At 39.6% G+C, this 25,932-nt stretch overlaps 1 protein-coding gene across 1 annotated transcript; it reads left to right on the plus strand.

Moving 5' to 3' along the window:
- Positions 1-42: 42 nt before the first annotated feature.
- On the plus strand, positions 43-25,932 carry wnt10a (wingless-type MMTV integration site family, member 10a). Its single transcript, XM_079358103.1, has 4 exons — positions 43-418; positions 2,290-2,555; positions 8,512-8,885; positions 25,095-25,932. Exons 1-4 carry the CDS (start codon positions 357-359, stop codon positions 25,641-25,643), a joined length of 1,251 nt encoding a protein of 416 aa, XP_079214229.1. The 5' UTR covers positions 43-356; the 3' UTR covers positions 25,644-25,932.

Below are 25,932 nucleotides of genomic sequence, written 5' to 3' on the forward strand. Positions count from 1 at the left end.
ATGTTCTATCAATACAAAGACCTTGGCGGAGATATCGGGATGTGCACGGATGTGTTAGACAAAGCAAACAGTGACTTTTCCTCCAACTTGTAGCAACCTCCTCCATTCACTAACTTGACGGGGCTGATGAAACTTTTTTTTTTTTCTGAATGAGTATCCCGCCGCTGGCTGCCACATCTGGACTCGAGATTCTCCGAGCTGTCAAGTCCCGAGCCAACGCTAAACCGGACCTGACCTGACCCTGCTCTTCTCTTTTGTCCTTTGCAAACTTTGAGGCGGAATATTGGACTTTTTTTTTTTTTATCTTCATCTTTATCTTTTCATTTCATTTCCTCCTCGTCAATTTAACGCTCAAAATGGAACATTCAGTCTTCAGGATAACCTGCGTCTTGGTGGTTATCTGTCTCTTGGATAAAAGGTGAGTTGAATTTAATAAAACAATGACAGAATTCTAAGTAAAGTTCAGTTTGTTTTATATTTAAAAGGTGAAGCAACAGCTTTCGTTTAAATTTCAACCTTTTGTTGTAAATAATTTTAACAATCATAAGCAATACATATAAGTTAGTAACGTAGGTTTATAACATTAAAGTTTGCTTTCTTTCATGTAAATAAAGTTATGTAACTCACACTCTTCTTAACTTGTCCTGAAAACTAAAACATAAAACTAAAAAATAAGAATATAACATTACTTTTTAAATACTTTAGAGTGTTTTTCTAGTAGCCTGCTCTCTACGCATTGTTTTTTTCCAAAACAATGTTGCCAATCAGCAGAAAGTTACCCTTTGGAAAGACAGTTGTTGGAACAGGTTTACTCTAAAAGCAGGAACACAACAGGTAGCAACAGAAGCCGTCCTGGAAATTACAGAAGCACACATGTAGGCTAATGCCACCTGGAAAGTAGAGTACAACCATGCAAATCCACAGTCATTATTGTCATGGCACGTTTTATTTTGGTGGTTACTAAGGTAAAAAGCTACTCTCTGCTTTCCTGAAGTGATCACAAGGTACTTGAGTGTGAACTTTAGGATGTGTTTTTGATTAAATAAAGAGACATGCAAAAGAAAAACTTTCAAGATCCTACACATCTTGATAACGCTTCTGCAGCTTTGTGTGTGTGTAGGTGCGTGTGTTACTGTACACTCTTTCCTACACCTGGTATTTGTGTGTGCATGTCAGTGTGTGCTTCAGCATGCGTGCATACAGATGTGCATGTGCCAACAGCCATGCATTTTCCTGGCATGTGCGTTTCAGTCACACTGAGACAACTTGTGTTTGAGTTGTAACGATATTGAAAAGAGCGCAGCCTGTGTTTTCCTTGTTACTGCTGTTACTGTTAAGCTATGACCGCCGTCAGCTGAATGACAGTTGTTCACGTGATTGATTTGCAACAGAAGCAGCAGACAGTTGAGTTCTGCGACACACCTTGCAGCAAAAGAGTCAGTGACTTTACATGTGGATTCCCTGAGGGGGTTTTTCTGTAAAACTGTTACTAAATGTATTGGAACCTTGCCAACAAAGTGGAAGCTGTTGCTCCAACCCCCACTGCAGTTCACCCTTTTTACTGTACAACTATTATCTAGTCACCATCAAAGGCAAGATCAAACAAAAGTTGTCTACACTAAATCCAAAATCAGCACATGAACATAAAGTCACATATATTGTTAGATATATTTTAAGACCCACATTCCTTTAGAATTACCCGAAGGATTGTCTTCCATTACGCTGTGTCAGTAAAAATGTGCTTTCTTCACAGCACAGTGTGAGTTTTTTTTTTAGCATCACAAAAGTTGAGACATTTCAGAATCGAAACATAAAGAAAATTAATTGAGACTGCTCTTACCTCTTGCCACCAAATAATCTACATTGCCACCATCAATTTGGATCATCAAGTCAGACTACGTGGATCCCAAAAAGTTGGTGTGACTCTCAACTTAACATAACTAAATGTTTTCACAGAAGGAGAAAGGTCTAAAGATACTTTATTGTCTCTGTATGCAACAAAACAAACTAAGAGAGAGATCAGCAGTAACAGAAGAGATTAAATAAAAGAAAATGTGAATAAATTAAAGACAAGGGTGTAGAAACAAGAGCAAACAACTCTCAACAAAATGAAAAGTGACTTTTGCACATAATTGTCCATGTTGCAGCATATATAAAGTGCACAGTGTCATCCTATATGAAAGAATATAGAGCAGCTGTTTAAAGATGAGCCATGTCTAAAAAGAGCAAAAAAAACGCCTGACTTGTATGTTTGTCTCCTCAATAACCTGATCTGTGCGCTCCATGCAGGGTAGACTCCAACGAGATCTTGGGCCTGAAGCTCCCCAACATTGACCCCATCCTGAATGCCAACACAGTGTGTCTAACTCTGCCGGGTTTGACGCGCCGCCAGCTGGAGGTGTGCATGCGTAACCCGGACGTGACCGCTTCAGCGATCCAGGGAATCCAGATCGCCATCCACGAGTGCCAGCACCAGTTCAGAGGGCACCGCTGGAACTGTTCCAGCCTGGAGACCAGGAACAAAATACCCTATGACAGCATCGTCTTCAAAAGAGGTTGGTATTTTGGTCAGAAATAAGCCGTATTGGTGCACAAAAAGCCACGTCATATCGACTTTTTTTGTAACAGTGCTGCATCTTTTCAATTCGTGGATGCAAATTTAGCAAATGCTGCTAAATGTTAACTTCAATAATGGGAAAATGACTAAACACCTTTCGGAAGTGAGGGTTGGGAGATCTTCTGATCAGTTCAAAAGTTCTGTCTTCAAACACGCTGTGGTTTCATCCTCAAGCACACTTTGATAGAATACCTTGAAAGGAAAAGCTTAGTAAGATTAGTTAGCACAAAGATACCTAAACATCCTGAACAAGCATTGGTATGATTTTCTTCTCCAAACACAGTCAAAAGATTATCAAAAGGGATTATTTCATCCCTTGGATTCAGCTCCTGTCTGATGTGAATGAAGTCGTCCAAATGGTTCGGTGATAGTTAGTAGCAGACTCTAGCTCCCTTACTGTATCTTCTCAATAGTCTGACAATAGAGCAGGTAACTTCAGAAGTGGTTAGTCACCTCAAGATTACCAAGACTCATGCAGATCATTTTCCTCTGACGCTTTGTAGTGCTAGGCTATTCCCAAGCCAGTCACAAAAGGTTGAAAGAAGATCTTTCTTCGTTAGCAAGCCTGTAAATGGAGTCATCCCAGGTTAATGACTGAAACAGGAATCTATTCATGACTAGCCAGAGTGCCTGAATGGAAGAGCAGCGCAAAATGTAATGCGCAGTTTGCATCTTGACCTTAGGTTTAATGTAACTATAAACTGCATGTAGAACTCTATGAAAATGGGATGACGCAAATGAATGAAGGTCCTAAATGTAAGAAAGCTAATTTTACTCAAATGACATCAGCATGTTGGATTGAATCCCTTCAAAGGGTTCTGAGGATACTTCTTGAATTTCAGATGTATGTGTGGCCCTGCAGTGCAATGGCTTGGCGACATCTTTCTCCTAAATTAATCAAAAGGTCTTGATTATTAGCGCATACAAAAGTGCACAAAGTTTTTAATAGTGTAGAAAATATTCAGTATCCTTAACTGCTTGCAGTTAACTGGAAAGAGAATTAAACACACTGATTAAATGTGTAAGATCGTATTTAATCATCGGAACAACAACTGATGCCATGATTTTTTTAATCTTTATCTTATCTTTGTACAATCCAATAATGAATCTCTCATTATGTTCCTTATCTCCTATATCTCTAAGTATTTGCTTACACACCTCTGGTCTTACTTTCACTCCTCACTGACTCATTGAAAGGCTGTTTGTCTTTATTAGTAGAGGCAGTTGCTGGTTGTCTGGCATCCCCGGTTTCCCTCGGGTGCAGAAACTCCAAACCACTGATATAAACAACCTCTTTAACTCAGTGATTCATCTGTTTAACGTTGATATGTTCCGCTTGATGAGAAAAAATTGACACAAGTTGACGTGCTGGGGCTATTATCGCATGCAGCTACTGGAAAAGGGCAGTGTTTTACTGAAGACACGTTTACAGTCATGGATTACGTGGAATTGTGAAGATTAGCCCCTGCTTGATGCAATAAAAGTAAACAATGGAGTCTCACACAATTGGCTTACATTGGCTGTACCAAACCGGTCAATTTTTCTTCATATTTCATCAACCATAACCAAGTATATTGCCTTGAAGTAACGTTTCCTTTGTGACACAAGACCAATGGAGAAAAACTGGTTCAGATGAATGACTTCTTTAGCATTAAAACTCCTGTTCAATAATCTGACAGACTTTCTCTAATCTTTGGATTTTGTTTTTTTGAGCTCAGTATCAGGGGCTTTACATCAAGTCAAGTCGAGTCAGTTCTGTTTACACAAATCATATCATAAGTTACCTTAGGGCTCTTCTCATGTACAAGTCTAGACGGAACTCTTTATAACATTATTAACAGAAACCAAATGTTTGTTTTTGGTGTTTATTTGCTACATTACAGCTTGCAGCTTGTCCTGCTCTGCCACGTTATCACTCTGCTGATGGATGCTGACAAATGTAATGGGCCCTTGTTCAGCTTGCATTAAAAACTGGGCTAAAGAGGACATCAGGCAAGACATGAATAGACAGAAATAGGAGAATCTCTCCCTCCTTTTTCCCTCTTTCTCCGTCACTGTGTCCTCCCTCGCTGGGCTTCTCCTAATGCTTTTACTTCCCTTGCCACAGTGAGTACTTGTGAATTTGCTCTCAGCACTTTCCCAACTCTCAGAGGCAAAAGCATAAACCTGTTTAGTTGGTTTCTGTAACACAAAGTGACAGTTTCCTTTCAATCTTTAATTCATTTTGTCACTTCCTCTGCCATCAGTTCAGCGGGGCGTGCCACAGCCGGTGAATTATTTCTTAGATTGATTTGTACCCGGTCTTCCGGGGGCCTGTGTGCGGAGCTCGGCTCAGAAGAGGGAAAGAGCTAAAACGGGCTTTCTATGTATAAAGATGTTCTAAGTGGGCCTAAGTGCCATCCCTTTTGATTCCCCAAGCTTGTGTGGGACAAGGTGGTTCTGGTTTTTTTTGTTTTTTTTGTTAAGGCATATTGATCTCTTGCATGTTCCCCTTACAACAGATATTGCTAACAGTGACAAACCAACTGAGAATAATATGACTCTGCAGTTTCCCCTTAGCTCTGCGGTGTGTTTTATAATCTCCCCATAGAGCTAAGGGCTCATTGTTTCATTTTATGGCCAAACAGCTTTATTGTTTTGATTCAGTCTTACTAGGGCTGTGTTTCCAAATGCATCATGAAGCTCTTATAAGCAAATAAAGATACTGTGATAAACGCAGTAAACACTACTTCTCCTGCACAAAACAAAATTAACAGACAAAACAAGTGAATAGATGTTGTTTATAGTGGGAACCTAGAGAACTCAAGTGTAGGCAAATATTGGACATTCAACAGGTAGGCATATTAAGGACCCAATGTAGATTTGCATTCACCATCAATCTGTTGGTTGTACCAAGTTTACCAAGGTTACACCTCAGATGTCTATGTCAAGTTTATAGTTTGTGCAGCTTTCATGCTGACTTTAAGCTGGCTCGACTAACAGGAGACCAGGTACCAGGATCCTAAGTCATGCATTTAAAAGGTCCTTTAAGAGGATGTCTTTCTGATAGTTTAAAGGAAGAGCTCAGTATTTTTGCAGGAGGGCTATATGAGGTACTCTTCAAAAGTAGATCTATTAGCCTCAGGAGATCTATGCTACTATACTACACTATAGAATCTATGCTTTATTGTAGGTAAACTTTTTCTTTTCTGCTAGCATGCTGAGGTACACCACAAGTGTTCCTCAGCCTGAAGCGCACCAATCAGCTATTTGGGTCTGTAGTATAAGAACTAAACATGAATGTTGCCAGGGAGACTAACTGTATAATTATGTTTTTAATTCTGATATTACTGCTAAGACCTGTTAGGGTTCACGTTTCCATGGGACGTTGCCTTGCATTTTCTTGAATTTCCCCCAGGGGATAAATAAAGGATTCATGTAATTAAAAGCTGAGTGTGGTTTATCTCTTTGTCACAACAAGAGTAGACCATCAGGTAAGAGCACCTGCGGAAGTCACCACTGGCATGCTATCTTTGTTTCAAATTAAGGGGGCTGCAGGTTTTCTACGAGGGCAAAGGTTGCATATTGTTCTGACTGCAACTTCTAGCCCACAGTAACATTGTTGGTGAATACATTTTTCATGTAGGTGTTCTGATAATTGTAGCTAGATATAGTTATGTTACAATGATTATAGGGTGACTAACTGTTATTTGAAAATGTGCAGCACAATTGCATGGTTCAGAGCATCGCCTCAGACCGTGTAAGTGTTCAGGGAAGTAAGCACACAGGTTCAGCATGACAGCAACTGTATCAAACTTTACAACATATCTTCGTAAAACTAAATAACATCAAGTTTACCAAAATATATAAATGAGAAAAGGGACATCAAACAGTGCTAAAAGTGGCAGTTCAAGTTAATAGCATTTTTATTTGACTCCAACGAGCAGCCTGAAACATTTCCCCTTAAAGCTGTGTGCTATAAACTCCTAAGTGGTTTCTTTTCATGTTTTCTTTACAAGTTTCCATTATAACCTTCAGGTTTTCTACAACAGTACATGACTGCCAGTGGGGCTACTTTTATAGACCCTGAGGGCACCATGCTCACAGAGATCTCACAACAAATGAAGTACAGGCTACGAGTGCAAGTGCCGCTGTCACACTCTCTCCGTCAAAATTCACAGATTCCACAATTAGACATGGATTTTTGTACACCAATATAAATCATATTAGCATGGATAGAGTGAATGTGTTTGTGTGTTTAAGCGTGTATATACATAGAGAAATGCTACAGTAACATTAGTCTGCAGAATTACAGATCCGTTGCGGTAGAGTTGTACTCATTACATGTGCTGCACACAAGTAGGACTTACTGTCTAGGAGAAAGGGATGTGTTTAGCCAAAAAGGCAAACGCAGTCACACATCGTATAGAGAGATTAAATTCACACAGGCATTTAACCATCTCCTCTATATGCAGAAGTCTGCCTGGGCCACTTTCAAGTGATCACAAGGCAAACAAGGCTTAATTAGCCTGTTTAAGCTAAAAACACGCACTTACAGTAACACATATTTTGGCTCTAAAATTTCATTGCAAGACAAAGACTGATAATATCATGTCTATGAGCATGAGGGCTGAGGGAGAGTCGGCTTGTGTGGAGTGCGAGTCCTCTGTGAGTTCTCTGTGTGATGGGAGTGGTGGGAGTCTGTTCATGTTCAGCTGGCCCAGTGACGAAATACGCAAGTGTTTGGAACACTTAATTGCTATTGTCCCAGATGTTTCCTTAGGTGATATGAGTCTCAGCATGTGTGTTTATAAAAAAAAAAAGTGTGAATAAATTCTCATGTGCGGCTTAATCAAAATAGACAAAGCTTCTATACTAGAACACAGCTTTGTCCAAACTCTCCATGTGTTTTACACATTTGGCCTACAGTTAGATTTTCAAGACACTTTTGTTTAAAGTTTTTAGCTGGATAAAAGCTTTTTTATCATTAGTATCCAAGATGAATCCAAAAGTTTTACAACATAACTTTAAGTGGGAGTGAATGCTGATTCGATTAACAAATATAACACTGAAACTGAAAGATGTCTTAAGATCTAATACAATTACTAAAGCTGTACACAGGAACAATATTAAGGATTAGATGTGTTGTAATCATCTCAATATTGATTGTGAGCTGCTTCATGTCATTCTTCATCCTCTATGTACATGGTTGTCTCCTGGCAGGTTTATATCACATGCATATTATTCTGCCCTCAGGTTATAGAAAATATATCAATCAATCAATCTTTATTTGTATAGCATTCCATTAATAACAAGTGTTATCTCGAGACACTTTACAAAAAAAAATGAGACACAAGCTCTGAACTTCAAACTACAATAAACAACGCACATTGATAAAATAAAAAATAACAAAATAACAATAACTGGATTTGTTACCGCTTTTCCACTCCAGGCTAGGGCTGTAAAAAGCAGGTAAAGGACCTTACTTTTTGCTATGTTACAAGAGCCCAGCTTAATTCATCATAGCGTGGCGAGAAAACAACTTCGCTTTAACAGGCAGAAATCCTCAGCAGACCCTGGCTCATGACGGAACAGCCATCTGCTAAACTGTGCTGGGCTTGAAAATGTGATGGAAGAGATGGGACAAAATATATGTGCATCTCATAAGCATTGGGGAATCAATATATTTTAAAGCCTACTCTTGCTTCTTTAAGAAACATGGTACTTGCAGAACTTTGACACATCCACGCAGGTGTATGTTTCAAACATTCTGTCATTTTGAGCTAAGCTGTGATATACTGTACAGTGACACTTTAAAGAGTTAACATCCTTTTGTCAGAAATTGCCTTTTTTAAAACATCCTTCTTGTCACTATCAACACAACAGTCCAACTATCATGTACTCTAATCCAACAGGTTTCAGAGAGAGCGCCTTTGCATATGCCATCGCAGCAGCGGGCGTGGTGCATGCGGTGGCCAACGCCTGCTCCATGGGCAAACTGAAAGCGTGCAGCTGTGATGAGAAGCGGCGTGGGGACGAGGAGGCCTTTCGCATTAAACTGCACCGTTTGCAGCTGGAGGCCATCCACAGAGGGAAGGGGATGGTACACGGCGTCATGGAGCACTTCCCGGCTGAGCTGCCGGGACCCCAAGACTCCTGGGAGTGGGGTGGCTGCAGCCCCGATGTGGAATTCGGAGAGAAGTTCTCGAGGGACTTCTTGGATGCCCGAGAAACCTACAAGGACATCCACGCTCGTATGAGGCTGCATAATAACAGAGTTGGGAGACAGGTGAGTGTGGATCCAAAGTGTGAAGTTATGGATATTTGAATGCATATGTATGTGTACCTCCTAGTTTGTGTCTTTGTATCTCTATTTTTTCGATCGCAATCTTCCCCTTTCGGTCAAAGTGAATCCTTTCAAACTACACACATTCAAAGGGCCAACATTTGACATACTAATGTTCTTCATTGGGTTTCTTTCTGCTCCAGCTTCTATATCTAATGGCTTTGATTTCATTTTTGAAAAAACTAAAAAATCCTCCTGCCATTTTTTTTGTGGCTCTACTCCCAAATTTAAGAGAAACTTCATCTCGAACTTTTGTGAGGTGTCATTTTTGGTTTTTTTGTGAAGAATTAATGATGTGATCAACTTGGAGTTGGAATTGAAGTTGATTGCTAACTGCAGTTGGAGCAAAAACTGAAAGTAATCCCTCATTATAATTGTTTTTTAAACACATCAAGAAGTATGTTTGCATCGAAAGGCCTACTTTAATTAAGTCAAAATACACGAAGAGACTTGTACAATGAACATAAATATGTTTTACTATTGTTAATATAATTTAGAAAAGAAAAACACTCAACACCATAACACAGGTGGAGGGTTGGGTGGGTCGAGTGCTGCTGGGCCAATAATAATGCTGCAGTGCAGAACCCAATCTGGTTGTAGTGGTGAGGTCAACACTGCTGTTTATTTATGCTGCAAAAGTCTGTGCGTGCGTGCGTGCATGCATGTGCGCGCGAGTGTGAGAGAGTTTCTCCTTTAGTAATGGTTTCTCTGAGTTTCACAGAGTTATATTAGGATTAGTTTTTCAATTGTCAAAGAAGTTGTATGGTACAAGATCTAACTCCTCATACCACTGAGCCTCCTTTTGACACTGGGAGTCAGTTGTTTATGAAGTCATTACAACTATTATATATACTGTTTTTATCTAATAACAGTTCTCCTACTTGGTTTCAAATCAGAATTTGAAAACTACTTCTATTATGTGTTCTGTCAGAACACATGAACTACTGCAGAGATTGGAAGCACTTTATTTTTGTTGCAGGGCAAAGAAGATATTCTTTCTTAAGAGGAAGTATTTAAAAAGTAATTCAGTGTAGTAAAGGCAGCCAATAAAAAAGCTGTTTGGTTTTGTATTTAATTCTGGTTTTCATGTAAAAGGAGGAAGACTGATATGTGGTCATTCCAGGAGTCAGCAGCTCTATTAAATATGTTTTACTATGTCTAACATAGTTTTGTTGCTAGGCTTTTGTCACAAGTTATGTATGGACTCCAAACCTGAAAAAACTGAATATATATAAATATTAAGAAAGTAGGTTTTGATGGGGTAAAAGTTATTTGTATTTAAACATATTCTAAAATCATTATTAGCTTAGTTTTCAAACAATCAATGTTACATGCTCAATTTAATTTCCTGTATTTTAATGTTGAGATAAAACCTTCACAATGTAACCTCTCTCAGTACACACCACAGAGAGGAACAATGTGTATTTGTTCCTGCCACCACAGAGGGAATTCCCATTATGATTCACCTTTTTGCATTGTGGTTACCTTAATAAACAACCTTTAGGAAACAGTAATAGATACTGGTGTCTGGAGTAGCTTTCAACTTCATTTAACTTTGATTTTCTGTATAATGTATTCATGATCTCAAGTTACGAGTGATGTTTTGATTGTTGATAAAGAAGAAGAACAAAGCTCTGGTGCAAGTGGATCTTTTGATGATTTATAAGTTATTTTTGTGATTTTGTCAGATTCACAGGTGTGGTAGGTACATTGCTTGATCTATTTTCTGTCAGCCTGTTACTTGTGTTACATCTTGTATTGTTTTGCTTTTGTCTTATTGTTTCTTCTGGGAAACTTCAGTAACTTCCCCATCTCTCGAGACATAAATAACTTTCAGATCAGTCAATATCTCCTTAAGGGATCGGGAAAGTTTGTACCTGTTGTGTTGTTAGGATGATGGTTCATTTGCTCACTGTGTCCCGTCATTTATTGATATGTCAGATCAGTCTCGATGTTCGAGTAGAGGAACTGTACTTCCAAGCTACATGTTGAATTCTCCTGTTTATTTGGAAGGTTCTCGTATTTTAAGGACATTGTAAGTAGTACAAAGCGGCATCATTGATGGTTGTTGCTGTTTTATTTTGGGTTGACTGTGAAAGTGGCAAACAGTATTTCAGGTTGATGTTAATTCAAATCAACCAAACCAATCCTTTTGTAAGTCAAATTAAGCATAATAACTTGTGTTGTTTTCTTAGTCATAATCTCTGTATCATATCTAACTTCTTTTTGACTTTCTTCTCCCTTCAAAGTTTGCTGCCTGGGGCAATGGGAGAGAAAGATGTAAATGACAGTGATAAGCCATTACGATATCCAGCTCTGTGGTGGAACAGAGACAAGAAGCGGCCGTAAATTACTCATTGTTCCCCGTTTCCTCTTGAGTAATTTGGGACTGTATCTTTCCATCAGTTTGCTTCTGGTTTCCTTGATTATGCAGTCAAAACACAAATGTGGAGCACGTCAGCTGGACTCTACAACAGCTGGACTCCCTGCAGTAGCTGTAATGGCAGAAGAAGTCATAGAACTCAGTAGAATTGATGACATAAATTCCGATCAGTGATGTGGATTTGGGAGTACACTTTGGGTGGGGGGCTGATACGACATGTGTAGCAATCCAAGTGATAGAAATCTATTGGGTCCTCTGCTTTTTGTTTGGATGTACAAAGTGAGGTCTTCAGCCTTGGTCAATAGGCAGGGTCCCACTGTGGCGTCATGCATGCTGTCTTTACTCTGTGTACTGTTCCTCCTGAGGCCACATGCAGCCAAAATGTTGAAACCTTAGAGGTCATTATAGCACATTTAAAGCATCCAAGGTTTCAACATGTTTGAGTACTTTCTTGATCACAAAAACACTGAAACCTCAGCACTTGTGAATACAGGTCTTTGTAAATAATATTGCACAGAGGGACCGTGTTGAATTAATAACTGTAGTGAAGGTAAAAGCTTGTCAACTTGTTTTGTTTTGCCTTCTTGTCCTGGTTGATATTGGCCATTTTGTTTATATAGTTTTGTCATCAAGGTCCAAAATATTTTCAGGCCTTCCTAATAACAAAGAAAAAGCTAAATGAGTGTCAACATGAATGTCCACTGTAAGTGTCCATCCTAATACCTAATCCCATTCATATGCCACCTGGAGCTGGGAATCCAACCCCCAACCTTCTGTTTGAGAGATGACTACTCTACCCGTGATCCACAGTCGCCCCTGTTCTAATCATGAACTTTTTATCTGTGTTGATCCTGGAGTTTTAATTATGCTAACATACCCACTCAATGAGGGAAGTTAATTGACTCTTCTGGCCTATCTGCAAAATATTTGCTTTGTTGGAATCAAGTCCAATTTATGCAGTGACATGCATTCATTAAACATTGTTATATAGAAGAAACAATCCTCACTCTGATGGTCTGGTTTGTTTTTATAGGTCATTTGGGGACACCTTTAATCAATTTAGACAATTTTATGGAAAAAAAAAAAATCCAAACCTAAAACTTTGAGAAGAACAAAAGCTAAACTAATTTCAAAAACTCAAAGTGGCACTTCTGAGATGTAATTAAATTGACAGTTTGATCATTTTTTGAAAGTTTTATGAAAAAGGATCAATAGTGTCTCTCAGGTTTCATAAAGAAAAAATGTTTTTACTTTACCAGGCTGCAAAGTTCAAGCCAAGCATCAAACAAGAGAAACTTTGACTCATAGCCATCATTATTTAAGAGATCAGAGCTATTACTGGAGATGATTGCTGTTGCCATCAATCAGGACTGGTGAATTTGATAACTAAAATCTTTATAGCGTTATCATTTATCTGGGTATCAAGATTAAGGGACTTTTTGAGCTATCTGCACAATAACATACCATTGTTTATATGAACAGGCTTAGAGGGATGTGGTTGACAATGGTTGCAAAGTACAGACGCTATCAATGGATGGAGGGGCGAACAGAGAGAGGACACCGGAGAGGAGAGAAAAACGAGGGAGAGACAAAAGGTAGAATGAGTCATCACATAGCTGTTGTACTGTAAAATACCACGTGCCTTGATGACTTCAAATAGTATAAAAAACCGCAACAAACCCCTTCTAAGACCTTGAGTTAAACACACACAAATGAACACACATACAAACACATGCACACTCACGGCCCCCAGAATCAAACAAAAAACATTGACAGGTGGGGCCTCAAAATAATGCCTACCCTTCCCGTATCTTTTTCCTCCCACTGATATGTTCACCGCCTCTGCCCCCCCCCCCTCACAGAGAAGTAGTCTTTAAGCAGAGGAATGCAGTGGTTTTTTAGCGGGTGTGCATGTCGCCTCATGCCCACCCCAGGGTTCTCACGGCGTCCCGTCTTGTTTTTAGCCCTAATTAGTGGCTGCTGGCAGTTTGGAAACAGATGTTTAAAACCCTGCAAAAGATTTTAGACTTCAAACGCAGAGGCGGAAAGTAGAAAGAGATTCGCCCTTCCTTCCCTCCCCTCTTTCCCCTCTGCTACTATGCCTCCACCAACTTCTCTCCAGTGGGGCTGATTACAGAAATAATACCGTACATGAAGGATGCACACGGATAGAAAGCACACGGGGGGTTAATTTACACAGAAAACTTCATATCACTCACACATTGCATATGTTAAATGCAAGCATGCCCAACACATACATACATTTGAAAACCTTAACTTCTTGATTAGTGTAAATTAGGAAGATTATAATTAAACAATGTTTATTAATTGAAAACCTTTGAATTGATTAAAAGTTTTAATTCAATATATTTAGACTTACAAATCAGTTCATTAGACTTCTGCATCACTTTTAATGTGCCAGTGATAAGTTCAGCCCCCTGTGTTGTTTTTGCAATGATCCAAAACACACTACTGTTCAGTAGCTATTAATGCCCGTTTAATTGGCTGTCTACATGTTTAAAGTTGCAGCTCGTGAAATGGAAACACTGCGCCGCTGCAGCCAATTTCTTGGCCAAGTTTTTTTTTTTTTTCTTTCTTTTCTCTCTGAGCGTTCCTCTCAATCGTTTGAAAAGCACACCTCAAAACAAATGCTTGGCACGCTTTCCTGTGTTCATGCTGCAGAGCTTACTTACTTACTTGCAGAGGTTCTGTTGAATCCTGTCTGTTTATTAGGTAAGTGGTGACGGTGTTGGCTTTGCAACAGATTGCCATAGTACTGGCAAGCGTCTTCTGCTAATTACAATTTACCATCAGAGCATGACTTCGGGGTAGAAAGGTGAGATCCCCCCTTTAAGGAATGAAACAATACTTTTCAACTTCTTTTGACCCAGCTTCTAGTGATGTTATGCAGCCAATGTGCGGTCTAGCTCTGCAAAACAATTCAATCCTTTGTTTAATAGTTTTATGTATCATTCAACATTGTCAGTGCAAAAACTAATTTCCTGTTATTTTATGTTATCTTGACACTTTTCTTTTTTACATCCTTTACATGAGATCCTCTGGATACAGACAGTCTGATTGGCTCACTGAAAAGAAATGTTGCCATGCTAGCTTTTTTACAACCCAGTAGCGCTTAAAGGGACTGAAACATGAACGTGAAATACATTTTGAAGTTGGTGTCTTTTTGGCTCATGTGGATGAAAGACAAAAACTCCCAGGATGCACAACACTGCAAGCCACTGAAGCTTGGGTGCATACAGCCGTTTTCTCAAATGATTCTGAGATGTCTTCCAGAGGGAATTGGGATCTTGGAAATTCCTGGCAGCAAAAGAAATCTATGTCTGTGCAAACGGTGACAGCGCCGACACCACCAGTCTGCCCCAGCTCGAGCCGGCCCAGGCTCCTTGTCCTCATCACTGCCAAAAGGCAGGTCTTGTTCCTTGGCTACTGCGGCTCCCATTCCTCCACCACTACTCCTCGCTATATTGTGGCTCATAGAGATAACCACATTCGATTCGAGCCAGAGACATTCAAAATCCCCTTCATCTATATCAGTTTGAAGTTAAAACTTCAAACCTTTTTCGCCATTCTCGGTTCTTCTTTGTTGTCTCCACAGAGCCTGTTAGCGTAGCTTCCAAGCAAGATGGCGGACGTTGCTTTCAGATTCTGGGAGTGAGGTCCGCCCGCTGCTCTGTAATAGGCCTGTAGCTTCAGTGGGTCGAAAACATGAGGAACAATGTATTTTCACCCCGCCTCACCAAAACAGCCTAATGTTACGTGTAATGTGTATGTCATTGGTGGCTCCTTTTCTGACAAGAAATAGAGAGCTTTCTTGTCTCAGGGGAAAATGAGGGTGGGATGCACAACAACTCAAAACTACTACCAGATTTCTAATGTTACAAAGCTTAATACAAATAGGTGAAGTATCCCATTAGGTGTGGTCCTGTATGTTGAGTATAGTAAGTCAGTCAGAAATTGCATTCAAGAACAATAATTTAAAGAGAAATAAGAGGTTTGGACGAGTACTTCTTTATTTTGGTTTTATGAGTTATCACATTGGCACTCTTGAGTGTCATCTGCAATTTAAATACTGCCATGAACATATCAACAACCTTTCAAGCAGCTGCATTTTCAGCTCAATATGTCAAGAAATGTCAGTCTACTGTGGCACATGGAAAAAATTGAAGAGGAAGTTGAATCTTCCCCAGCCTGTACCTTTACTCATGATGGACTGATTTATTTATAACTAAATGCCCTAAAAGTCCCAGAAAGGTGCCAGCTTTTATACAACACTTCATCTACTTGCTGACTCCTTTCATACATTTGGCATTTGTTTTGTTTCAGTCCTCATGAGCAAGCAAACGGCAACAAAATACTTTAACCCTCAAGAAGCTTATCTAGTTTAAGATGATGAGGATTCTTTTGTAGTTAAGCTGGACGTCTTGCACAAGATCTCCAGCCTGCTCTTCAAACAGGTTCATTCACTTGTGTCTTCACCATCTGATGTATTGTAATGTACTTTATGTAATGCTTTGGCGCAAAGAAAATGGCAAAACAAAAAGATTAATGGATTATTGGTCCATGAAACTATCACCTGAAAGAATTGTGACATAAACAAAAAACCCTTTGTAATACTCGCGAAGCTTGTGTTAATAGACAATTGAAGAGTTCTTTGTGCATTTAAAAGCACAGCGTTGCTTCATTAGAGTACTGAATCTAGAACAGCACTCCTCTATCTTGATCAAAATAGTGTAATAGTGGAACTTCTAAGATCCTTCCATGCCCAATTTAACCCTTGAGCGATGATGAACTCTCTGGAGAGTCCATTCAAGTTAATTCTTTGACTCAGAAGAACCCACACGAAAAGCAAAGTGTGTTTGATCAAAAATAGCAGCATTAATGGGGGGGTTAGTCCTGTGCTCTTCAGAGGCCATTTCATATCATCAGTGGTGTGCCGAGCATTCCAGAGTCCTGACAGTACAGGGGCAGAGCATTTGATCTGACCCACCACAAACTGTACACACACCATTGCACGTGCATGTATACACACACACACACACACACACACACACACTGAGTCATTACCACACAACTTTGCTCCTTAACTCAAACGCTTTCACATACACGTAAATATACAGAGGTGAAGGTTTCATAGTAAAAGCTGCAGCAGGTGGAAGTGCTTATGCTGGTAATGACATTTTATTAGAGTCTTTAAATGAGAGTGGTGGCCATTTAACAGTGAGTAAATGCTACATACACACAAACACTCACGTCTATGTAGTTCTCTCACTGTGTACTGTAGAAATGCATGTGCCCTGTAATTGCATGTCATCGTGTTTTGTGTGCCTGTGTATTTGTCTGCTGCCCTTAACTGTTCTTTTGAAGCGAGGCGTTTGATTTGTTTAAAGTGATGTCTGGGCTTAATGCGCTGCTCTTGGATTTTGTTTGTGTGCTTTGATATTGCCTTGGATTTCTGCTCGGCTTTAAAGGTCCTTTAGCAGATTTTCTTTGAACTGACAAACTTTAGGCAGCATGCAGACTAGTCTGCTGTTTAACTCAGACATGGGTTGCTTGCAGGACACATTAGATTAGGGTTTTCTCAAAAGCGTCTAATGGTGATGACACAGGGATTGGCCAATTAATTCATTCAATGTGTTCCACGAAAGGGAGGATGGAAAGACATAAATTATACCTGCACAGATTCAGTGTTGCTAGTTTAAACAAGCAGTAAAGCCTTTAAGTGGTTGTGTCTCCACCTAACAATGTCTAACGTTGTAGCCATACCGAAAAGTATTGATTACTGATGAGAATTAAAATAAAAACATAAAACTAATACATTTTAAAATGGTATCAGACTTCAAATGATCTCCTCTACCTTAACACTTTTAAAAGCAGGTTAGGTCATTTTTTCAAAATTTGGTTGAGATGTTCTTTAGGGCCTGACAGTAATTAATAATTAATGCGCTCTGCAAAAAGAAACAAAAAATCTGTCCTCTGTAGCAGTTGTAAATACCTAAAAAACTTTTAGGTGTCGGCACATGACCACGTTTTTTAAACCAATAAAGCCTCTCTACCCCATGCATGCACGAGCCCACACTCAAAACATGAGCTGAAATCTGCTCCTGGACCAATGGCGCTAGTGCATGTAAGTTAGGGGCGGGGCTTTTTAGGGAGCAATGAGGGGGAGGGGGTGAGTGAATACGGAGAGGATGCCGCTTTCAAAATCATGCTAGTTTTCAAAAATTATCTACCCTACCTTTAAAATAAAAAACAATAATAAAATAATTTAATTTAATTTAAATGAAAGTCCTCTACCGTAACACATTAAAGTTATTCGTAATATGATGTTTGACCCACACAAGCATGATATTACAATACACAACACTTCTTTTGTGGGATCCCTTGTATGTCATAGGACTTTCCCCCTCTAAAAAAAGCTCCACTGTCAGTCATCACCAACTCCTTCATTACAACTGAGTCATGGCTGACTCATGATATCATGAAATGTTGTTGAGGATGACAGAGTCATGTGTAACTTTAGGCTAACAGGAGTGTGGTAACCCTTTACCTTTGGCATACTGAAGACGTGGATCACTGCAACATGCACTCACATGCAGTGAATGAATAATTAGATGAATTAGATTTATATCTTTTTTTTAGATCATGATCTTTATCATTTGTGACTAAGGCTAAATGTCTTTTCTTCACCTCTAATGAGCTGTTAAAATGAGCTTGTCAAGTTTGTGTTGGAATTGTACCTATTTTCTGTTTACCCTAATGAATTTACGTCATCACATGGTGGAAACAAGGCCAGACGCCAGCTGTGATCTCCAGTTTACTTACACTCCTCTTCATAAAACACTTGTCTGTTCTGCTTCAGTATGCTTTTTCCTGGTCTACTGTATAATGTAGCCTGCAGTCCTAATCTGCCACCAACATGTTGTATTTGATCTCAGTCTGGGGTTATTTTATAGGCGCCCCTGTCTCACTCTTTAGGCCAATTAAAACTTGCCAGATGTTTCTTTCTAACTGTGGTACGCCATTGACTTGAAAGCAATTACATCTTTCAATTGTAAGTGCAAAGTAGGCCAATTAATATTACATGTATCATTGTATGAATACATGTCAGCAAATACAAGCAGGTTTAAGTTTGCTACCCCATTGCATATTCTCAGTAGACATAACTTAAGATCTAATCTCTAAAACTTGCAAGTTCTTGCAGTCTTAGAGATCGGACTGGGACATCTAGCGAATTATCGCATGCTTCATTTATAAAACATCACCTCTTTTCCTCGTTTAACATGGTAACCTATTTTACTGTCCTCAAATCTATTCAGCCCACTGCTTCAGAAGTCTCTGCACACATCAATGTACACTAACGATACGTGACAGTAAGTGAGTTATGCAAAGTGTTCTCTCCAAGCAAGCTTTTTATAGCTCAAATGAGGCAAGGTAAGTTGGGCAACATGTACAATATTTGTATATTTCCCTGTCCACATTGCCAAGACAATCACAGCTGGTGACAGCTTAAACTGAGTGTTTGATTCCAATCTAATCTATTAGGTCAATAAAAGCAGGCCATGATGACGAAGCCTCAGAATAGTATCAGGATGATGAACAGGTCTATCACAATAACAGCCACATACGCTCAGAGACAAAAAAACCCCCGCTGCTTTCCACCAAGAGATAGAGGAGCAGCAAAGATATTATCTAAGGATCATCTCTCCCTTCTGTCATCGTCCTTTTCTCTCTCACATCCCCTGCACCACATTTACAGTACTCCCCCCCCCTGCTGCTGTGCCAAGCTGTACCTCCTCCATCAGCTTTGAGGGATCAGTTTTCTTCCTCTTTTAAGTAGTCAAGTTGGGTATCATAAATACACATAAAGAGACAAACACAGAGCAGTTTATCTGTTGTCAGCCTTTCTTGTCTTTGTTACATGCAGCCGTAGCCCTGGGACAAATAGGAGGAACAAGAAATAATCAGATAGTTCCCACCTTTTATCTGATCAGACAGGATCTCAAAGTGGTTTAGATAAAAAAAATAAAAAATAAAAAAAAGGTCATTATTTTTGATCAGCAAAGGCTTAACATAATTTCTGACTTTTTAAAATAAACTATTTCCCCCCCCTCTTGTACAAAATGTTGTCTGCATGTGTTTCGCCTCAATCCTTTGTCAGATGGAAGAGTACGTTCCATCATTCATGTCCTACTGACAGACCACTTCCTATTTAGCAAGCTTAGACAGCTTCCCTTTTTCCTGGATTTGGATGTAGCTGTTTGCCTTTCAACCTCAAGTTAAAAGAATATTGAACATATCCCCCACCCCCACAAAGTACTCCTCACCTGGAGATATATTCCTTTGTTGCGGGTTGAGGAGTCTGAAAAGCTTGCAAACCCTCTGCAACATGTTTTATGAGATAAGTGGATAAATCCACTCTCACCCAGGTGTTGGTCCTCTGATGTTGAATAGGCAGATGTTCATTTTGAAAAGGCTGTTTGGCTCTCAAACCTGAAGGGCTGTTTCAATTCTTCTCATTTCGAACTGCAGCTGAGTTGCAACCAGTTGTTGGCCCATTTGGCTGTGTCTTGGATGCAACATTATCCAATTAAAGTTATTTAAAGCATTACCACACAACTAGACAGCCAACACATACTTGCTAAGCCCCGCATCCTCTAGTTAGTCCAATTTGATGTGTCTGCTGAAGTAACCAAACCACTCCAAACTCATTTGAAACAACAGCTCTCTAATTTTAACTTGTCATTTTTAGTGGATAACTAAAGCTGACATGATAATTGTGTTTTGCATTATTAGCAGTAGCTATCTTGGCTCACCAGCAATGATTAGCTCGGTTGGTCGGAAAAAAAAAACTTTTCAGCTACTCATTTAGGATGACAATCTTGAGCATGATTTTGAAGGTCGGAATAGGGCTAGACAATTAATTTAGTTTCAATTTCAGTTACTTTTTGTCTTCCAACAATCATGGAAACAAGATAATCAAGATTGAATAATTTCTGTGCTTCATGCGTGTTTCTTATCATATGTGGAAAATGTTTTAAACGGTTCTTGTAACATTTTTGCCACAAAAGCTTATCACAACTACCATAAGTTAATTTATTTTCATGTATTTATTATTGTATATACCGTAAATTCCGTACTATTGAGCGCACCTGGATATAAGCCGCACCGGCTAAAAATAAGTAAATAAATGTATTTGTACATATATAAGCCGCACTTGATTATAAGCCGCAGGTGTCCACGCTATAACAAGAGCTATTTACACAGACGTAGGCTACCGGTAACATCCGCAAATACTGTAGCGTCCGTACGGACGTTAAAGGACGACGAGAGCGTTCAAATAATAATTTTTAATAACCCGATCACTGTCGGCCGTGACCACGCCGTTTACAGCAGAGAGCAACACATAACTTGCCGTAACAATCCAACTCTCTCCCCCAGCGTTCTCTCATACAGCCACTCAACACGTTCTCGGTGGTGCATTCACTGACTCTCCACATAATCGGAATTATGAACACATTATCAACTACTGACTTTACAACATGAACCGTTACAATACGAAGCCTAGCCGACGGTGTCTGTAACACGGCTGATGAAAAAGATGACCGTAATATATTTCACAAGAAAAAGTCCATCCATTCACTGCCTCAGAATGACTTCATTACTCACTTCCTCAGTCTCTGTTGTCGCTGTCAGTGTCATCTTAACGTGCAGCAGCTCTGTTAGCTTTTTTGACAGCCAGGTCGATCGCCTTTAACTTGAAAGCTGCATCATATGTATTTCTCCGTGTGTTTTCCATCATGAGGGTGCGTGCATGAAGCGCAAAATGACTGATATTAAGATCCGACGTGACGAAGTCAAATGTTTTTGCGGCAGAAGCTCATTGTCCCCCATAAAAAATCCATGCATTAGCCGCACCGGAGTAGAAGCCGCAGTGCTCGAAGTGTGAGAAAAAAGTAGCGGCTTATAGTCCGGAATTTACGGTAGATTATTTATCTTTTGTTCAGAATGGTAAAGTGTTTAGAATTCACGTTTGATTTATTGCATGTGATGCAGATGTTTTTTAATCAAAGAGGGATGGTGTTAAATATCTGGAATCTCAATATCAATCAAAATAATCAGGCAGAGATATGAGTCATAACTTTGGTCTTCTAAAATTGATTAGCATCGAAGAATATAGTCTACACAAGGGGGGGAGAGAGGAAGAGAGGGGAGATCACAAATATGCCGGATTTTTAAAGTTTGTTTTTTCATGATTTGTGGCTTCAGAGAAGACAGTATAAGGACTCGCTGTCTTTCATTGCTGTAGGTATTTAAGCAAGTTAGCAAGAAACACTATCAATTTAATCCTATTTTTTGACTCTTAACTCTTCATAAACAGAGTTTTGTTTTGTTCTCACTATGGCCTTAATTTTCATGTAGAGAATACACCGCTGTGGACCATGTTGTACTTTGATACATAGACATAGATCAAAGATATATGTCACTGTACTTTATGATCCCCCACACACATACACACTAAATCATATAAAAGACAACACACACAACACAATTACTTAAGCTAATTTCATTACAAATACAACGAAAAAAACACATTTCAGCTGTTTTTGGAGTTTTACCATCCTTTGAAACCTCTATCCTGCTGGGAATGAATCTTCAAACAGTAGCAATGTGGATGCAGTCATGACTCCTAGGTCAGTTTGTGTCTTTAAGGTTTAAGTGGGTTTGAGAGTTTTATGATTACAGACTCTGCTGTGTGTTCTAGGCCAGCACATTTGTGATTCTGGGGTTGCAGCTGCCCCTATGTAAAAACAGAACCAAATGCTGCATTTTAAACTCAGTGCAAGAGCTTCTTCAACTTTTACATTGTAGTTTTAAAAGGCTTATAGCTCATCTCTTCAAAACGAATCTAAGCGACTTTAAAAATGTGTTTTCATTACTAATAATATCAGCAGAAATAGTTGGCTATATTAAAATGATGCACAAACAGGATGTTTTTAGAAGCAGCATCAATTTTCCTCACATTTAAATCTAAGATCATTTACATTTGGATTTGATGATGGAATCCATACAGATCATGTAATGAAGATCTTATTAATACAATGAAGATCTTATAAATGGTTTTATGTGTATATAGTAAACACACCTGAAATTACACAATTTAACTACATAGTTTTTAAAAAAATTTTGAGGCCCCAAATAGATTTGTCATCATCCTAGCATCGGTTTTGCAACAGGAACCATATTTGTTTTTTTTTTGTTTTTTTCACATCATTACTTTTTTTTAAGACTGTGACTGATGCCTATTAACATTGGCAAACACAACTGTTTTCTTTTGCTGCCCTTTTCACTTATTCATTCCTTACAGATGAGTCAAGTGGCTCAGTTTATCTCTATTTCATTCCCTCGTCCACCCTTCTGCTCATTCATGTCCCAGAACAAGGAAACGTGTTCTTTTTTTTTTCTCTCCTTCTTTTATCGGCATGGTTTGCTTAGTTGTGAAACCCCACTGCACAGCATGAAGTAGCTGAGAGCACGCAAACCAGAACCCTCTGAGGAATTGAATAACTTTTTCTTGGTCCTTTTTTTTTTTTACAATGTCCTGAAGCAAAAGAACAGCAAAAGTGAAGGATTGAATTTTGTCACTAATGCAAATCGACATTGGCTTTGGAAAAGTTAAGAACCGGATCATCATACCTAAAAAGGCACATGAGAGATCTCTCTTGTGTTTAGTTTTTCCCTGTATGTTTCTGTTCGTACTGCTGTTTTTTTAATGAACGAGATCCCTCTTAAATAATGGATGGGTTCTGTAATTTCGTAAAAAGGAAAGTACTTGATGCTTTTCTTGGGAGACTTTCATCTTCTGAATTAAAATAAGAAGAGACTACAGCGTTACTTCTGCCAAACACACACCCTAGTGCTCATTAAAACCTACATGCAGTACCTCAATATACACACATGCATTACCTTAAGCCCCGTGATCCACACAGTGATCTGATATGGATCAGTACAGTTTCTGTACGGTATGGTTCGGCAAAGCCTGATCCATTTGCATTTCCACAGCCAACCATGCCCTATTTGGTAGGCAGCGTGTAGTTCAGATGCCGATAGCAGCTTTAGCTACGTAATATTGTCACAAGATAGCAGCTAATCGCTAACAGCTATCTCACTAATACATTCAACAAAGGAGAAAAACGTGACACCGAAAACAAAACCAACGATGGAAGACATCCAGCGGTCCATCTACTTTGTCACTGACATGTGGATCTTTATTACGAAATTCAATCAAGCTTTGTTTTAGAGAAGGCTGTGTGCCGCCAGGAGAAATACAGACAAATAAACAATCGACTGTGTATTCAAACATGACGTGGTTGTGGTTACTGCTCTCACGTGGGAAGTGGCGATTCTTCGACCAGTCAACCGACTGCAGTGTTTAGCTCCACCTTTTAGGGTCAGATCGATATTCTTGGCACCTCAACGGAAGGGTCCCGTTCATTGGAAATGGGGGTTGATAGATTACATTTTACACATGCACACTAACCAACATGCACAAATGTGTCAATAAACTCCTGTCCCTAAAACAGCTAAACACTCACAATTTATCCCTCATTTGGTGTGGGCGACACTGTGTGAGTGGGTGTGTGTAGAGATTAGTATTATTGATAGCACATGTGTGGAATCTGTTTCATTGTGCAAGTGCCCAGCATGTGTGTGTGTGTATGTTGATAGGGGTTGCAACAGCAGCAGAATCTGTCAGTACTCTGGGTGGCCTGGTGTTCCTTTTGGTAATTGGATCCCAAAGTTTAGGGCAGGTGATGACTGATAAACACATGCACACAGGCACACGCGCATACTCAAATTTATTTACATGCATGGCTATATGAAGCCTATAAGAACCTATTACTTGGTTGGAATGGGAATATGTTAGAAGTTATATACATCATACTGTAGAATGTTTGTACATGGATGTGTGCTTTTGAAACCCCTTACTTTCGTTTTGCAGCGTTGGCCATGTGCTTGTGAAACTCCAATGTCTCTTTGTTCACACTTTAATTTACATTCAGATTAGAAAAAAGTTGCATCTGGGTCCATGAGTCTAGTTAGTCATGATTTTCCTTATCCTTTTTTAAGAGGTGACTTTTTGTGACCTTGAATTTCCCTCGGGATCAATAAAGTATCTATCTATCTATCTATCTATCTATCTATCTATCTATCTATCTATCTATCTATCTATCTATCTATCTATCTATCTATCTATCTATCTATCTATCTATCTATCTGTCATGCAATATTTGGCATTTGGTTCCTCTAGCCAGCATTAAACCATCAAAGTAAAATTCATAAATATTACAATGTTCTGATGCCTTATGCTTAAGGGTCTAGCTTGAAGGAATTACTTGACACCATAAGATTACTATTGGAACTACCCTATGTTCGGGTAATGCCTGCATATGTATGTGTGTTCTTTGATCGTATGTTTGACAACAGACTCCAAGTCAGACTGCCTGGCTTTGAAAATGCAGGTCCAGTGTACCTCAAGGATATTATGTGTCATTCACTATGCAGTTAAATATCCAAAGTTTAGAGGAGCAAAAAGTAAGACCAGTTTGATGTGGTAGTGTAAATGTAACCTGTAATTGAAAAAAGTCATTAATCCTTTGCATCATTTTCTTATTTCCGTCCCTCCTCTCACTTCCTCACTACATCCCCCTCTTTCTCTTTTGTCTGACTCCAATCTGTCTCTTCTGCAGGTGGTGCTGGACCACATGAGACGGAAATGCAAGTGCCACGGGACGTCCGGGAGCTGCCAGCTGAAGACCTGTTGGCAGGTCACCCCAGAGTTCCGGGTGGTGGGTTCAATCCTCAAAGAGCGCTTCCAGATTGCCACGCTTATCAAAGCTCACAACCGAAACACCGGACAGCTTGACCACTCCCACCACAACAACCACCACAACCATCACAACCACCACCATCACCATCATCACCATCATCAAAACAACCACCACAGTCACCACCATCATTCACACCGACGGCGGCCAAACATCAATGAACTGGTCTATTTCGAAAAGTCACCAGATTTCTGCGAGCGAGACCTGGGGTCGGACTCAGCAGGCACACAGGGCCGGATCTGCAACAAGACCAGCCATGGCATGGACAACTGTGAGAGTCTGTGCTGCGGGAGAGGCCACAACATCCTGCAGCAGACACGGAGCGAACGCTGCAACTGCAAGTTTCACTGGTGCTGCTATGTGGTGTGCGAAGAGTGCAGGATAACAGAGTGGGTCAGCGTATGTAAATGAAGAAACACACACTAAAAGACACAATCAAGAAAAAGACGTTTTTGAATAAACTTTTAATTTGAAAGGGGAATATGACTGTTATACGTGTGCCCCACATCTTTTTGCGGTGGACTGCTGTATTTCAGGAGTGCGGCGCAGTTGAGCCAGCAGAAAGATGGAAGTGCATGGTCGTAATGTGTATGCACGTACGGCATGTCTAAAGCTGCCATCAGTCAAAGAGCTGGATGGACTGCCCTCCTCTTGGAAAAAGGAACATAGTTCTATCAGATGGATGTCTGGGAGCTTCTAA

Source organism: Symphodus melops (genome assembly GCF_947650265.1).
Source record: "Symphodus melops genome assembly, chromosome: 12".
Taxonomy (NCBI): Eukaryota; Metazoa; Chordata; class Actinopteri; order Labriformes; family Labridae; genus Symphodus; species Symphodus melops.

Bases quoted from the DNA above. Each gene is read 5' to 3' on its own strand.
- wnt10a (XM_079358103.1), top strand. From the start codon at position 357: ATGGAACATTCAGTCTTCAGGATAACCTGCGTCTTGGTGGTTATCTGT. The intron at 419-2,289 runs GTGAGTTGAATT...CGCTCCATGCAG, and splicing joins ATCTGTCTCTTGGATAAAAG to GGTAGACTCCAACGAGATCT. The intron at 8,886-25,094 runs GTGAGTGTGGAT...TCTCTTCTGCAG, and splicing joins ATAACAGAGTTGGGAGACAG to GTGGTGCTGGACCACATGAG.